Here is an 18,910-nt window from a genome sequence, read left to right as displayed (position 1 = left end):
ATTTCAAAAGCTTATAGTCGCTTTTACTCACTTCGTCGTAATGTCCATGTTTCTGCCCCATACAATGCTCACTCCACACAAAGCGCTTCACTAGTCTCTTCCTTAGTTCTTTCTCCAGAGGTCCTCAGAATATGCTCCTTTTTTCTATTAAAAGCTTTCTTGGCCATTGCTATTCTTCTTTTGACTTCTTGGCAGCAGCTCATGCTACTGTTTAAAGTATACACCAAGTATCTGACGCTGTCCATTTGCTCTACTGCCTTATTTAGAATTCGTAAGTTTATCTTCTTTACTTACTATGTCCATGGTCTTCGTCTTGTTGGCATTTATCTTCATCCCTTGCTACTCACAGCTCTCATTTAGCGCTAGTAGCATACCCTTAGTATCATCTCGTCTTCTGCTAACAATGCCAAATCATCAGCAAATCTTATACACTTTATTCTCCTTCCTCCTACTATCACTCCCCCCATGTTCTGAAAACAGTTCTTCATTATATCCTCCAAGTATGTGTTGAACAGTGTAGGTAATAAAGGGCATCCTTGACGTACTCCTCTCCCAATTTCACTTCCTTCTGTTATTTCTTCTCCTACCCTGACTTTGACTCGTTTCATATAAGCCTACCACATTTTTTACTTTCCAAATACGCGAAGTAATAGAGAAAGCACTGGTCTTGATTTCGAGATTTTCGCATCGCCGATACCGAAAAAGTGGCTGTGCATATGCCGTCTGTCCATCTGTCTCTCTACCTGCCTCTGTGTAAACGGCGATTTCGTTGTGTGCGTGTGTGTATTGTATTGTTACGACTTCCAGCCCAAAGTCATTACTGACCATTTATACAATTGCAATATCATTAGCCGGCTAGGAAGACATCCTACTGTAAATAGTTCAGTATATAGGTCAGGGAATGAGAGTGCAGTAAATCAGACATTCTGAGAATAAACTACTGTCTGTATAAACACTGAACCGTGCTGTCGTAAAATAAAATATTTCGCAACAAACTTACCTATCTTTGCTGTAAATCACCAATTCAGGCGCCGGGAAGACGCCTTCGGCTTTACACGTGATATTCACAAGAGCGGAATCCTTAGATTTCGTTATTTCGAAGCTTTTCTCAGGAACTGAAACAATAACAAAGGCAAATTTCAGATCGATTACACTCCCTATGACGTATGAGGACATTATCTACAGTGGGTGATCAAATTATTAGGGACACTTGGTAAAAGTAGGAATTTCATCTTCAAATTCACATAAAACACAAGTAATTTGGATTTTCTCAACTGGAAAAGCTTTATTACTCTAAATAGTGTTTTATAAACAATATTATTACATATTTAATTGTGTAATAATGAATATGGAATGAAATAAACAAGAAAACTAATATTTTGTCACACATCCCTTTGCAGCAATTACAGTTTTAACTCTCTTTGGCATACTAGAAATGGATTGGATACAATTGTTTTAATTTCTTGGTCGTGATGCCACACGTTGATAAGTTTTTGTATTAAAGATTGTTTATTTGTAGTAATTTCTGAATGAACTTGCCTCTTCATTAGCTCCCAAATATTTTCAATCGGATTAAGGTCCGGAGAGTTACCAGGCTATTCCAGAACCTTAATTTTGTTGTCAGACAGGAATTTTGTCACCTTATTTGCCTTGTGACAGGGAGCAGAGTCGTGCATGAGCACAAAATAACCATCTGGAAACCATTCACAGACTTGTGAAAGAAGCCGTTCCTTCAGAACCTTTAGATTAGATTAGATTTATTTATTTAACCTGGTAGAGATAAGGCCGTCAGGCCTTCTCTGTCCCTCTACCAGGGGATTACAACTATAACATGAACAATAAGATTACAATTAATATTAAATTTACAATTACAATTACAGTAAAAATTAAAGTACGACAAGAATACCTGATTAATGAAAGCTAGACATTTTATCATAGAAGTTAAGAACAAAGAATATTTTTGTATTTACTAAATTACAAATTAAACCTACAATAACAAAATTCTATAGTGATGAAATTACCGGATATTGAGATATTTTGTGGTAGATTAAAAGAACTATTTACAAGAAACCATGTCTGAACGAGTCTCAATTACTGACCAAGTGCCTAGTAAGTTTGCGTTTGAATTGAATTTTATTTCGATAGTCCCTGATGCTAGCAGGTAACATATTCCAGAGTCTTGGCAAGGCTATTGTGAAAGAGGATGAGTATGAGGAGGTGCGATGGGATGGTATTGTTAGTATTGTTTCATGGCGAGAGCGTGTGTTCAGATTGTGGTGGGAAGAAAGGTAAGTGAAGCGAGACGACAGGTACGAAGGAATAGAAGAGTTCAAGATTACCTTTATGTATTGATATTGTCTTATCATTACTTGAAGAAAATACAGACGACCAGTTCCATGACCACTAATCACAGACCACACCATGATGCTTAGAGGACTCATTTGTTCCTTAGCAAAGTATTTTTTTAAATGTTTTAATACTGGGTGATTCATGAGGATTTGCCGTCACTTATGGAGCTTATTTCCGAAGATATTCTGAACAAAAAATGTCATATAAACATTTGTCCTAATCTCAATATTTTCAGAATTAAACTAATTTGAAATTGTTTGTAAAATACCTTTATTCTTTATTTTTGAGGATAAAAGAATGTTGCAGATAAAGAATGAACTATTCAGGATTATCATTTCTTTAATTAGCTAGTATCTGAAGCTAAAAACGTGTTGTGAATCCCATAGTTGCTTCGTACAGATTTTTTTTTTTTTTTTCAATTTTAAACTACAAAATTACATTTTTCTTACACATTTATCAGAACAATTGTTACAAATCACGCCGCTATTGTAAATTCTTTGCGACTGTATATTGGAATGCATAATTAAACTGTAAAGAATCAAGTTCTTAAGGTCGTATAATTTGTAACAATTGTTGTGATAAGTGCGTAAGAGTGATTTAATTTTTAGTTAAAAATTGAAAAACAAAATCTGTAAAAAGCAATTAACAACACATTTTAGCTTCAAACACTAGCCAGTTAGAGAAATAATAGGTACTTCTGAATAGTTCATTCTCTATTTGTGATGTTCTTTTACTCTTAAAACTAAAGAAAAAAAAGATATTTTACTGGCATCTTCAAATTAGTATAATTCTGAAAATATTGAGATTAGGACACATGTTCATGACATTTTTTGCTCAGAATATCTTCGGAAAAAAGCTCCATAAGTGGTGGTAAATCCTCGTGAATCACCCTGTATATACTGTCCCGAAGTTTATCAAGATTGTATTGAGCGTATTCCTTTGACTTACAATATCCATTCCATAAAAAATATGTGACATAAATTTTCAATACTTTTATCAAGATGGGTGTCCAGAAATGTGACTGAAGGAAACGAAGGAAGACGAGATTAATATTGTTTTCAAATATCCAGAATTACAAATAAGATATTCACGAGTCTCTGGATGGAATTACGATAACCAGCGAGATTTTTCCATGCTAGTACACCTTATTAAACCAAGGTTGCTAAGAAAGAATAGAAACATTGAGCTTCACCACCACGAAAAAGAAGTTAAAGTTGAAACCATTTGAGAAAAAACGTGGTAACTATGCCTTTTTTGACATGGAAGGACCAGTATTAATAGATGATCCATTAATCAACAAACAATTAATGCAGTGTATTATAGTAGTCTTTTAAAGGGTAAATTAAAATTATAAGGTTATAAAAGCTTGGAAAATTGTTTAATTACAAAATCCGCCTTCATAAAACATGTCCTAAATGCACAAAACCTACTTCCTTCATACAGCCCTGATTAAATTCAATGCTTGTTTGGACCATTGAAGAAACACTTGGGGCTTGGGAGGAAAAACAATAGCAATGGATGTTCTGGTGCTCAAAGAAGTGAGGAAATGTCAGCAACCACCCAAAGATGTTTATTCTAGAGGAATAAAGAAGTTTCCAGGTCACAGGCGGAAGTGTACCGGTGGAGTTTGAATTATCGGTGTGTTATGTAACCGTTTAAAAACTAATTAACTTCAGATGAAATTTGAACTCAAGTCTTAACACAACTTTTTTTTTTTTTTTTCATAGTTTTGGAGTAGACAAATAAATGTAAACTTTAATAAAACACGAAACCTTGAGTATAAATGAGTAACAGCTTTCAAGAAACATGAAGTTTATTTATTTATTTATTTATTTATTTATTTAAATTTAAATATGCAGAATAAAGAATATAATTACAAACAAGAGAAATAGAAATAAAATAATACAATCAATATGAAAAAGGAGATACAGTAGTATTGACAAATTTTTTTTAGACCGAATGAGCAGGGCTCCTGTTCGGTCGCAGTTCAGATATAATATTAATAGGCCTATAAGAGAATATAAATAAAATAAAATAGGAAATATAATTAAAATTACAGTTACAGAAATTATATAATACAATATTAATATAAGAGAAATATAGAAAATAAAAAATAAATAAAATAAAATAGGAACTGAAATTTAAATTACTATGGCAATGGAATTATATAATATAATATTAACACTAGAGAAGAATAATATCGCACGTGAAAAGTAGGACAATTTATATATATATATATATATATATATATATATATATATATATATATATATTCCAAATTATAGAATACAAATATAATATAGGTTTGCATAATACACGTCACTGTTCGTTAACAGAAAACCACAATTTAAGTCACACGGAGTTAGTGTGCACTCGAAGTTGGTTGCTTGACGGTTGTCAGCCCACTTTGAGGTTTGTGGATATAGAGGGAAAAATTGGATCGGTGTCGGTTAGAGTTCCCGAGTAGGTCAGTGGTAGAGCGTTGGTACGTTAAACCAAAGGTCCCGGGTTCGATACCCGGCTCCGGAACAATTTTTCCCTCGAAATTATTCAAATCAACTTTACAGGGAGTTATACCTGAAATCTTGATTTGCATAATATAGGTTGATTAATTCATACACATAGGCTATAAATTTATTTAATCAAATTGAAGATATTAACACGTTTCTAATTTTCTTGTTATGTGTTAGTGGGTTACATGTTAGAAGTTCTGGGCGTAATTTAGCTAAAGCATTGTACAACCGAGGACCAAAATTAATGCTATGTTTTAGACCAGCAGATGTGAGACATTTAGGTTCTACTAATGTTGAATTAATATTTCGTCTTGTGTCATAATTATGTGTCTGTAATATAAACTTATTACGATTTTTATGATAAAATTTTAACAGCGTATAATAAGTAATACGTTTATATTACAGACACATAATTATGAATTATTATTACGATTTTAAATGCCGCTACTCATAAATAACGAAATATGACAACTGAGAGATATATATCTAGGAAATCTGTGCAATATTATATGTTTACATTGTTCGTACAGGTACAATTTATTGTAGTCGTGTATCTATATATCGTTAGTTCACAAAGTGAAAGATTTAAATTTTCATTTTCTGAACATCATTTAAATAATGCACCGTTTTCTTATTACAATGCAATTTATCCTATGTATGTAGAATAAATATATATTTTATAGTGTGTACGAATATAATTATATCAATTGTATCAAAATAATCCGGTAGGTCTAGTACTTCTATTATTTTGAACGCGAATGTTTTCTGTTTGGTACGTACATAAAATATTACGACTTAATTCGAATGGTTTTAAGAATCCTGTTAGAAGGGATTAGGGAGGTATGATCTCATTATCGTATTTGGAAAATTGTGTAGATGTTTTTAGGGTGTTAGCTTTCGTTTAAGTGTTTGGATCACAGCCAGAAGTATTTTGTTAAGCTTGCTGTAGAAGCGTCGGAGGAAATAATCTTGCACACTACAACCAGACTGTTCTGTGTTACTGAGTTTATAGGGGCTGAAAATGTGCAGTCTCCTTGTTTTTAGGATTAAAGCAATGATGTTTTGTTTAAGCTATTAATACTTGAACTGTTTACAAGATATAAAAACAGGAAAAGGATAATTATAGAGTTGGATTCCGATGACTGATATTCGTTTAACAGATTTCAATATGTCCTGAAACTGGTATTTTTTATCCCTTTACTTCATTGCTATAGTCAACTTACTTGGAAAGAAATAGATAAATTTGCGCTGTTATTATAGTATGCTGATGTATACCTGAATCGGCTGTTCACACAGCAAATAAAGAACATTTCTTTTTAAGACCAGAAACTTCGAGTTGATAATTGCTTTTGATTGGTTTATCAACTGCTATGGTTATCTAGCGTCTGAGTGGTATGAAGTTGATAATGCCAGCGAAATGAGTCCATGGTTGAGAGCTGAAAGTTACTTAGAATTCCGTCTTAATGGGTTGAGGGAAACCCCGTAAAAACCTCAATCAGGTAACTTGGCCCAATCAGGATTTCAACCAGGGCTCGCTCGTTTCACGGTCAGACATACTGTTAGTCCACAGCAGTGGAATGAGTTGATTAATTTAATGGAAGCAGATTTTAGAGATTTAAGATGTGGTTTTGTATTTTGCATAGTTGTTTATAGAATTTTAAAATTATACTCTGAAGTTAATTTAATACGTATTACATTCATGAAGTTTGTACGGAGTAATTACAGATTTTCACTCCTATTTATCCGTCTTCTTATCTGTTCTAATTAATTTTCTTCTCAATTATTCATCTCCGTTTCGTTCTGTTTAAACTTTTCACTCCTGTTTCCCGCTTATAACTTCTTACCTCCTTTTACTACATTATAAATGCAACTGTTTTCCTTCTTCGTCGTGCATAATGATAATGACAAAGATGACAAAGTAGAAAATGAATTACAATGATGGTAAGGAAGACTGCCATTGTACAATAATGTCGAGAAACTGATGAGATGAGAACTGTGTAAGTAATGAGATCACGATTATGGAAGTAACGAGATGTCGACTAATGAAGTGATGAGTAGAATGAAAATGATGAGATCAGTATTATGACAGTGATGAAATGAGTATTATGAAATTGAAATGAGAACTATTAAAGTGATGATATGAGGACAATGAAAGCTATGAGATGAGGACTATAAAAATGATGAGATGATTATGAATGTGTTGAGATGAGGACTATTAAAGCGGTGAGTTGTGGACTACAAAACGACGAGTTGAGGAATATAAAAGCAACGACATGATTTCTATGAAAGTAATGAAATGAAAGCGATGACGTAAGTATCAGTACTATTAAAGCAATAAGATGATTACTTAAGAGTGATGAGGACAATTGAAGTGATGAGATGAGAACTATGAAAGTGATTAGATGAAGAATATGAAGACAATGAGATGAGGAATATGACAACAGTGAGATGAGGACTATCAAAGTGATGAGTTGAGGACTATGGAAGAGATGAGATGAGGACTATGAAATAGTGAGATGAGGATTATCAAAGTGATGAGGTGAGGACTATGGAAGAGATGAGATGAGGACTATGAAATAGTGAGATGAGAATTATGAAAGTAGTGAGATGAGGACTATGAAAGTGACGAGATAATGACTATAAAAGTGATTATGTGAGGACTATGAAAGAGATGAGATGAGGATTATGAAAGAGATGAGATGAGGACTATGAAAGAGATGAGATGTGGATTATGAAAGAGATGAGATGAGGACTATGAAAGAGATGAGATGACTGTGAAAGTGATGAGATGAGGACTATGAAAGTGATTAGATGAAGAATATGAAGACAACGAGACGAGGAATATGACAACAGTGAGATGAGGACTATCAAAGTGATGAGGTGAGGATTATGGAAGAGATGAGATGAGGACTATGAAATAGTGAGATGTGGATTATGAAAGAGATGAGATGAGGACTATGAAAGAGATGAGATGACTGTGAAAGTGATGAGATGAGGACTATGAAAGTGATTAGATGAAGAATATGAAGACAACGAGATGAGGAATATGACAACAGTGAGATGAGGATTATCAAAGTGATGAGGTGAGGACTATGGAAGAGATGAGATGAGGACTATGAAATAGTGAGATGAGGACTATTCATTCATTCATTCATTCATTCATTCATTCATTCATTCATTCATTCATTCATTCATTCATTCATTTATTTTATTCCATAGATCTTACATGAGCAATGAAGCTTTAAGATGTGGAACATGTCAAAATTTTACAATATTACAATTACAATTTTTACAAATTTTTATAGTTTTACAATTTAGTAATTTTCTACAATTTTTACAATTTTGTACAATTTTTTTACATTTTGGCGAGATGTAGTGAGATGAGATGAGGTCCGAGGATTCGCCAAAATATTACCCGGCATTTGCCTTTTCGGTGGGGGAAACCTCGGAAAAACCCAACCAGGTAATCAAATCAAAGGGGGTAATCAATTCAAAGGGGTTGATGCCAAGGACTCGCCATAGACCATCTGGCTTCAGTCCCACGGCTGGGGAAAACCTCCGAAGAAACCAAAGTCCAAAGGGGGATCCAACCCAAGCCCGAACGCAGCTCATGAAAGTGACGAGATAATCATTATAAAAGTGATTATGTGAGGACTATGAAAGTGACGAGATAATGACTATAAAAGTGATTATGTGAGGACTATGAAAGAGATGAGATGTGGATTATGAAAGAGATGAGATGAGGACTATGAAAGAGATGAGATGACTGTGAAAGTGATGAGATGAGGACTATGAAAGTGATGAGATGACTTTGAAAGAGAAGAGATGAGATGTGTAGGCTACTATAAAAATAATTAGAGATTATTAAAGTGATGAGATGAATACTATTAGAGTTATGATATGAGTGCTATTAAAGTGACGAGATTAGGATTATGAAAGTGACGAGATGAGGGCTATGAAAGTCACGAGATGAGGACTATTAAGTCTATAGTGACGAGATGAGAATTATGAAAGCAATGAGATGGAGATTATGAAAGCGACGAGATGAGGATTGTGAAAGCGACGAAATGACTATGAGAAGTCGAGAAAAAGATAACGATGAAACGGCGATGATGGTGATGAAATGAGGATGACAAGTATGATAGTGATAATGTGTCAATGACGGCAGTGATGACGAAATGATCTCAATTATGATTTAACATAGATGTTAATGACGTTTATGGCTATCATAACAGATAAATTCGAAAATACAAGATAATCAAGGTTATTATGTTGGTAGTGATGGAGCGGGATGTTTCACATACAGTATTTAAATAACTGAATTAACTCCTGAAATTGTGTTTGATTTTGTAAAATAATAAATTTATTTATTTATTCCATTTAGGGGATTGGATATCCCTGTTTCTTGGTATAAAAGTTTAACCACGCTTGGTTCTTGTATTCGTTTGTTATATGTAGGAGTGCGTGCAAATATTTGGATATTGTAACCGCTTTCTCGTTCGTTTTGTTTGCTTTACCTCCAAGCCCGTTCGGAACTACAAAATGTGCAGTTGAAGTGAATCGGGGAGTAGACGTTAGTCTTGATTAATAAAACCATTTGTAACATACTCACAAAAGATAATAAAGGACATTGGACATTTTCGTCATGGGGGATCTCGTCGTTTTGAAACAAGTCCTGAACATCTGAATTTACAGACTATATGCAAGATCTGTTATTAGCTATGCCGATGGAATCAAAACTAACAACTGACAAAAGTAGAAAATGAAGGTTGGAAGTTCATAGGAATGTAACGAGGCCGGGGCTCGCGAAATTATTTCTGATGTATTACGGATTTGCGTTGTATGCATTGAAAGGCGCAGGTAATCTTGAAGTCCAAGTTAGCGGATTGGAAAGCAGTGCAGGCTATGTCTAGTACTGTAATTGACAAATATTTGTTTAATCTCCCTTTCAAACTACAAGCACTGTTCATATTAGTATATGTAACACTGATATAAAGTATCAATAGCAAAACTTGAATGATAGTCAAAACTGAGTGACTTGGAAAAAACTAGAATTAGCCTACTGTTGAAGAATGGGTAGAACGGAGAAAAATTTTCTCCGGCACCGGGAATCGAACCCGGGTTTTCAGCTCTACGTGCTGAAGCTTTATCCACAAAGCCACACCAGATTCAAATTCCGATGCCGGATTGAATCCGTCAGCAAGTAGAGCTGAAAATCCGGGCTCGAATCCCGGTGCCGGAGAGAATTTTTCTCCGTTCTACCCATTCTTGACCATATGATAGGGGAGAGTCGGGTAGTATCGGACATCGGATAGTATCGGACAGTGCGTTTCTTTCATCTACTACCATATGGTAGTACCTGAATGACATGGTTACGTTTCTCTATGCGACATCACAGAAACATAACCATGTCAATCAGGTACTATCATCGTGTGGTAGATGAAAGAAACTCACTGTCCGATATTACCCGATGTCCGATACTACCCGACTCTCCCCTAATGCAGAATTCGTGCACGGAAATATCCTATGTACTTCGGTACATCATGGTAACTGGATTACTGCTATTTCCTTCTTCAATAGTCTTACTGTGTATGTGATGATTGGTTCAAAAATAGCTTCCTTGTATAATAAGTATGTGTGTTCTTTCCTGAACGATAGTATTTAACTTCCTGTATATAAGAATATTTTTTGTCTAAAATTATTATTATTTACATGTAATTGCACTAACTTCAAGTCACTTAAATATCCTTTTAAAAAGTTAATTTATTCCATAATTTAGTTTGTGGTCTTTCATTAAGAACACAAGACTCTAAAACTCCTTTAGCTACACAGATAAAATTTTGGATTTAATTTTCTCTAACACTATTTAAAATAATTTAGAATCTAGTACCTATCTTCTTGAATACGAAAATAAAAAATAAATTTTCATTCTTTTTATCAGAATTTAATAATTAATAATTACTGTAATTCATGTCAAATCTGGAGAGTCTAGTCTTGATTTTCACACGATTTATTCTGCAAAAGTGTCTACTCTGTACTTGATAATTTCACATTGTACAATTTAAATCACCTTCTGCATTATACTGGGGCTGTGATGTCAAAGGAAGCGCATTTTTCTGACCTTGACGTCGTGCGCGGGCATTAAGCGCTAGGTATGCTAGGAGGAATAAGCAGCCAATTGGATTAAGAAAACAGTGGTGCACAAACTTCAAACGGAACGTGAAATTTTATGTCGTTATTTTTATATGGCTTCTTTCTGTTTGTTATTTTCTATATTGTCTGTAAAACAAAAGTACTGACACCTATTTCTTAGCCTAATATTGCAGTTGTGTTTTAATAGTACATTATGCAACGAGCCTATAATGAAGGTAATTAAGAAGTGAGTATGGATATTTATGAAACGAGCGCAAGCGAGTTTCATAATTTTCATACGAGCTTCTTAATTACCATTATAGGCGAGTTTCATACGACTTTTTATGCTCGACCATATTTCTAACTTGATATTATAAATTTTTTAGCAATGTCCCGTACGTTGTGAGATGTGCGCAGACGCGAAAGTACTGATTTTTTCCGAGGAACAGATGTCCACATTGACCTTGCTAGACCATAAGAACCTACAGGGATAACATTGAAATAAAATTAGACATTGAAAAACGAGATGACAAATTGAATTTATTTGAATATTATTTACAATTAACGCTAATTATTATAGTAACAGGACATAACCTTCTGCGACAGTATTGGATTTCCAGCCTCCGTGACTTTTCGCTAATTCTCTTTCGATTGCATATCCGAGAATAATCGATACTTGCGGTTTTATAACGGTAGAAAGCTGACCTGTCATTGGCTGAACAGTTGTAACCTGAGTCGTCATTGACTGAAAGACCTGACCTTTAATGAATAGGTGTACTTTAATGACATGCATTAAAGGTCTGCTACCAGGTGTATAATTACTACATTTCGGCAAGGTCGAGCATAAACGTTAATAACATAATAAAGAGTAAAGAAGGAACATTCACACAAATTCCATAATAACTACAACTATACTGTACTAAGTGAATTAAACACATCATTCATAAAGAAAGTGTTATCCCAAAGAAAGACACTGAATATGACATGATAAGTTGAAATTGATATTGATGGTATCTTTATCCTTATAAAAGTAATCAAAACAATATTATAGTACAAACCAAAGTTGTCTAGGTATATGTTTTAACTATAACTAATATTACATAATAAAACTCTTATCGCATTATGCTATTAGGTGATATTGGTGCGCAACTTTCTGTTACCAGAATATTAAATTATCTCGAAATCTCTTGCAGCTATAGAGCTGACGTTTTACCAACGCATAGGCACTTATCTTTTGTTTGTGATCTAACAGTATTTGCTTTGTTAATTCATTTCCTTACAAACATTTTCCATGCGATTATTTTCAAACATTTTAATACACTATCTTCAGTAATAGATATTTACGATATATTAGATTTACGAAAACATTGTTTTAGTACCTATAAGGCTACTAAACAAACATATCTGAAAATTTCATTTTTCTGTAAAAAAAAGTTGAGAAAATATTCCTTTTGAATAAAAAAGCAAACTTGTGAAAAATTAACATTAAAATTAAAACTTATACTTCTCAGACAAATCTAAAAATTAACATGGATACAGTTTTAAAAAGTTCTCTTCCCTTTATCCATTGATTCAGTGCTGTATATAACTAACCAAGCGGCATATACTACCTCTTTCGTCTGTCTCTTTCCTTTCTACTGTAAAGCGCTCAGGCTCTTCTGGGCTCTAAAGCGCGCGCTTGCTCCTATGGGCATCAGTTGACATCACTGTACTAGGGTATTCGAAAAGTAATGGTAACATAGTTACTCGTTCACACTAAATTAATTTAGGTTACTAAATATTGCCTCTAAGAACTCACAATCGTACTCCTTTTTGTTAGACGATGATTGAACTTCAAGACCACAGTGCTACCGGGAGGATTGGATCAATTGGAAGAATCCATGAGTTCATCGGGAATCGAACCTGCGATCTACCAGGTTGTAGAATAACGCCTTAATCTTGACATCACTAAACGCCCTTATTAGTTTTATCAGATTGAATATATTGAACATCACACATCTTGTGAAATATCGCTTCATCGTCGCCATTTTAAAATAGGCTATACGTTAAATAAGAAGTTAAAATTGTATAACTGTTTTGATCCGGAGACACAATGTACCGATATAAGACTACAATAGTAATATGCGTTACAAGAGCGGTATGTTGATGTTTTCATATTCGAGGAAAAGATTGAAAAAGCGAAACGTAGTTGAGCTTTTTTAATTTCCAAGAACATGAAAACAAACACACCGCTCGTGTATGGTACATTATTTTGTGCGAATATCGTTTATTACATACCTGAAAGACGAATTTCTAATTAGTTGCAATGAAATCTCCATCTTGGTTTCTGTTCAATGACGGCAACTTTTAAAAACAAAAATATCTATCTTCAACATTGTTGTTATAAAATGTTTTCTGTGTTTACTATATTCCAGCAGGCCGTGATATACGTCTGTCTTTTTTTCCCCCAGTCTATAAATGCGAACTTAAAACAAACGGTAAGGTTATGTAATGATTTATTTTTCATTTTAATATTTTAACAATATTATTTATATAACATATTTCAGTAATAACATCGGCATCTGGAATCTTGTTGATTTTTTCACGGCTTCCTTAATGTAACTTGCATTACAAATGCAGTAACTTTTGTGGTGTTGTAGAGTTTACTTAATTTTTGCAAACATTTAAAAACAATAATTAACAGTGCAATTTAGGTGAAATTGCAGTGGTAAGTTTCCAATTTATAATTATTACTATGTTAAACGTCTCTAAAAATAATATGTTAAAAGCCTAAAGCAGTAAAATGAATATGGCGCTTAAGCGGTAAGAAGAGGGAAATTGTTATGTGTGTTACGTTGGGAATACTGAATGTGGTATTTCACACTTACCGCGTATTGATTTTGTGCGGAAAGCAAGCAAATGCGCACGATCTCGCACAAACATATTTGATTAATTGTAATGGGTAAAGTAATCAGTCTGAGATAGTCAAGTTCTACCGTCGAGGGACTAAGACCTTTATAAAAGTTAAGCTAGTAGAATATCTTGTCTGTTAAACGGAAGGAGAGCATGGGATCTCATCATTTCAGTTTATTTCTTCACAAGCCTCAACACACACATAGACGACTGGAGGACTAGCTAGGAAACAAACTAACTGGATTTAAAGTGCCAAGTGTAATGTTCCGTAAGGTGGCAGGGGAGGTAAAGTATGCATACCAGAACTGTAAACCTACACCCATAACTTCCCTCCACAAAAAGTGGGAAATGTGGATTAAAAAAAGAGAAGAAGATAAAGTTAAATGTAGTTACAGGACGCTGCATATTACAACCTTGTTCTTTGGGATAATTTTAAACTGCGTCGCTTTGCGACAAAAGGATGCCTCCGGAAAGTAATTTACATGTTCAACTACTAGGAAAAAGCATTTCGTCACATAAGAGCACATTTCTATCATCATCATCATCATTATCATTATCATCATCATCATCATCATCATCATCATCATCGCCATCGTATTAGCGATGAACGAGAAAAATTACGTATTTTTAGTTGTTAGAGACGGGTAGACTTTGTACACTTTTAATGTTATTTATAGCGCGAATTTTACGTTTTCATATGGAAGTCATAATCCGCGTGATAAACACGAAAAATGATATAATGTTTTAATTCTTGATTTGAAAGAAAATTATATATATATATATATATATATATTTTTTTTTTTTTTTCATGGAAATACTTGGTACCAGTACATACAGTGAAACCTGCCTTTGCGGTCACTTCATTTAAACGGCCACCTGGCCAAAAGGCCAATTTTCTCTGGAACCATTTGGATTTTCCATAAGATCAATACAAATTCTCTCTCTGTTTAGCGGCCACCTCATGCGCCGGCCAGCGGCCTGGGTCTATTTGGATTGGAACCTGACTATAACAGTCACTGTCCAACAAAAAATCGTTTCACGGATCCTATCTGACCTATTTTTTCGATGGTTAGAGGACAGGGGACAATAGCTAAGTGTACAACAGTGCACCCTCCATATCTTGGGGTTAGTTGGTTACTGTTTATGACTCTTTTGTCACTTTCCACTCCGACCCTGCACAGCTATAAATTCTTACTCGTTTTTAAAGGATTGAAACACGGACTTTTTCTGTAGAAAATGTCACACTGTGTTTTAGGTCAGTAGTTAACCATTCGAATTTTTTTTTCCTCCTCTTTCTTTCTTTCTCTATTTGGACCAGCTTTTACGAATGTTTCTTTTTTTTTCATACAGGTTTTTTTTTCAAAGCCCTCCCTAACAAAACTTTAAGTTTTAAGAAAAAAAGACTGTAAAGGGGGGAAGTTGGCAAAAGACAGAATAACCCTGCCGTTTTTTTTGTAATGCTGCAGGAGAAAAAAAACCACTCTTAATGATAGGGAAATCATTGAAACCGAGATGTTTAAAAAATGCTGACATGGGCTTACTGGGGGTGAAGTGGACTGCCAACAATAAAGCTTGGATGGCATCATCATTGTTTGAGAATTGGCTATGCGATTTCAATTCGAAGATTAAACGACAAAATCGCAATGTGATCCGTGAAATTGGTGTTTCTTCCTACAAATATGACATCACACCTCCAGCCCCTTGAACAAGGTACTATTCAATCATTTAAACTGAGGTACTGAAAACAAATTTTGAAAATGCTAGTTGCCAAGAATGGAAGAGGCTGAAATTAATATGCACGATTGTTGTACGCGCACAATACTAAAAAGTCAATGGAATTCAGTGTTTTCATGCTGATTCATAAAAACCGCAACCTTAATCAAGCGGCCACCTGATAAAACGGCCATTTTACAAGATAACTTCAGATGGCCGCTTTAGACAGGTTTCACTGTATTTAAACTTTTAGTTCCTCTTATTTCAAATAGCTATTTTGAGATAGACTGAAATTAATTTTTCTGCTAGTTTATAGCTTGACAATGCCTTGGGAACATTTTATTGTGGTGTACCGAAGTTCGAGTCCCGGTGCCGGAGAGAATATTTTTCTCAGCTCCACCAATCCTTCATCACTTGGGAGCATTGCTTTCGGACTATATGAACATAAAAGAAAAAAAAATTGAAGGTGCGAGTATTTAATGCAATAAAATTTGTGATCGGCAAACAACTCCACATATTTCAGCATAAAAGAGGGAATGAATCTTCATAAACTATTCGCATTCTACTTTAAGAGTTAGTTCCCAAAGTGAAGTCATGGATTGGAGATGAGGAGAAAACCCGATATACTGTATGTCTTCTCGTGTGGTCGAATGCCTTAGACATTTGTTTTATTTTAGTGAAAAATAATATTGTTACAAGCAAGATATCTTCAATCAAATCTGAAAGTATTTCTTTTATGTTGCATCTTGTTTAATTCAAGATAAAGTAATAATTGTGTTAATTATTTCACTATGTCATACCATCCATAATGTCCTTCAACTAAATAATTTTATACTATTAAATATTATAATATTCCTAATTAAATCATTTACAATTCATTTTTCATAATCAGATAAGCCGATCTTATTGTTACATATATCAACATTTATGGCTAAACACATTAAACAAAACTAAGTTACATATCACTGTTTTGTACATTTACATTTGTACGAACGTTTTCACCCTCCAAGGGGCATCATCACGTAAAATAATATTAAAATACCATTATGTCTAAAATCAAGTATACTTAGACATATGATATTTTAATATTATTTTATCTGACGATGTCTCTTGGAGGGTAAAAACGTTCGTACAATTAATGTAAATATATAAAACAGTGATATGTAACTTAGTGTTTTTTTTAATGTGTTATGCCATAAAGATTGAAAAGAAAGCTTCAATATATTGGTATATGACGTAACAATTAATTGAATCAGCTCGGTAATAATAACCGTAATATATAAAAGTGAATGTGGGTATGTATGTTTGTATGTTCTCTATACAAATCTACATGTTTTGATCGGTATGTGCGAAAGTTTGCACATTTAGCCGCCATAACCAGGAGAAAAACATAGGCTACATTAAAATGGTACAAGTGGACGTTAAATTAATTAAAAAATAAAAAATAGAAATAAATACAATCAAACATTCTTGTATAATATTAAATTGCAATCGTCTACAGTCGATTGTTTTTTATTATTATCTGCTGTATTCAACATCGACTTTCACGAAGTCATGAAAATTATAACACGAAATTAAATAACAATGTTGATACATCATGAAGGCCAAAATCTAGGTAATTCATGCAATAAGTATCTTTACACAGTTCAGGACCATGTTATGAACATCTCGATACAAGTGTAGATAGTAAGCAGGCTGTGTCTTATAACTGAATTCTTGATTTCTTTGGAACCACAAGGAATACTATCACATAATTTAATACGGTACTTAATATTGAATCACCAATACTATTGCGAAATAGTGACCCACCAAAGTTATGGAATGGAACAAGAATTGGTGTGAAAAGAACTCGTGCAAAACCTAATAGAAGTGACAATATTAACTGGGAAAACGAAAGAAGAAAATGTTTTTATCCCACGTATTCCTGTGATACCAACTAATGCCTTCTGGTGGGTAACTTTCGGTGCTGGACCCCGGAATCATTTCACCGGCATTATCACCTTCATATCATTCAGACGCTAAATAACCTAGATGTTGATACAGCGTCGTAAAATAACCCAATAAAAAACTTAATGCCTTCTTATTTTAAGCAACTCCAATTTCAGTGCGACTAGCATTTGTAATGATAATTTATTAAAATGAAGCTCAAAGACAATCGCTAAATTTTGTTAATGCATTTATTATATTTACATTCTGTTTATTATAAATGCTTTCGTGAATTATAATTTCTATATTATTGATTATTATGTCTGTATTAATAATTAGTAATAGTATAAAAACAATAGTAATTGTGGTTCATTAACTTAAAACTGCGTTTTTTCATATTCTCAACTATATTTTATACAAAAGAATGGAGAAAGAAAGATTTTACACATATAAAAAAGCAATTCATTGATACTTTTCTCATGTTGCTAATGTAGTATGTGAATGTACGTAAGGTGACTGAAAATAACACTATATAATTCTGAAATATAGGTCTCTCAAAATATTGTTGTTCATGTCCGCAAATGTGTTACTGCGAAATTCTATCTGCATAATCACGTTGCCAATGTAGTATGTTATGAGTTGTGGAAATAATCATCTCTTAATTTCCAAAATAACAATATTAGTCATTACGTTAAAAATGACGTATTACGAGTTTATATTGTATCTATATTCTGTTTATAATGCAAGAATTGATATAGGCCTAATTAATATGTTCTTAATCTTCCAATATAAATTTAAAAATATACGTTTATAACGATTCTTTGGTACGACCATTGATGGTGATAATATAAAATGCAATTTATTATTCACGACGTTTCGACAGGTGAGAAGGATGCCCACGCGTCGGGATAATTTAATACAGCTGCCACTCGTACAAACAACTGTATGTAACGATCCCAATGAGTAGGCTTTTTTTCTCACCTGATGATCTTCGAAACGTCGTGAATATTATATATATCTTTTTTCCACCAGCAATGAAAATAGTCCATCCCACTCCATTACCAAATTATAAGTTAAACTGTTCATTTATATTTATGTGGAGAAGGTACTTTGATAGCCATCAAATCTGTGTACTTTCACATGTAATATTAATAAATCTGTTAATAAACAGTTGATCGTATTTGATCAAATTTAAAATAGGATTCATAATCTAACAACGAACACGATTGTCTGAAATTGGAGCAAAGGCATTGCAATAGCAATGGAAATGATACTTCATCGAAATACTGTTTGCCATACCACATTCACTTTACACAGTCAAGTATTAATCTGTGAATTCTTAGAAGTTAAAATTATTTATAATGTTAAAAAAGGCGTTTATATGA

General features: G+C 33.6%; 1 protein-coding gene across 2 annotated transcripts in view; it reads right to left on the bottom strand.

Moving 5' to 3' along the window:
* LOC138710843 (uncharacterized) overlaps positions 1 to 18,910 on the bottom strand; it is an 858,539-nt gene that overhangs the window by 506,655 nt on the left and 332,974 nt on the right. For both annotated transcript variants that reach the window (XM_069842005.1, XM_069842006.1), the window contains exon 3: positions 1,001 to 1,115. In XM_069842005.1, the coding sequence (XP_069698106.1) occupies positions 1,001 to 1,115 (115 nt within the window). The remainder of the gene's footprint in view (positions 1 to 1,000; positions 1,116 to 18,910) is intronic.

Source organism: Periplaneta americana, chromosome 12 (assembly GCF_040183065.1).
Source record: "Periplaneta americana isolate PAMFEO1 chromosome 12, P.americana_PAMFEO1_priV1, whole genome shotgun sequence".
NCBI lineage: Eukaryota > Metazoa > Arthropoda > Insecta > Blattodea > Blattidae > Periplaneta > Periplaneta americana.
Note: the sequence above shows the minus strand (reverse complement) of the source record. Positions and strands in the feature narration are given on the sequence as shown.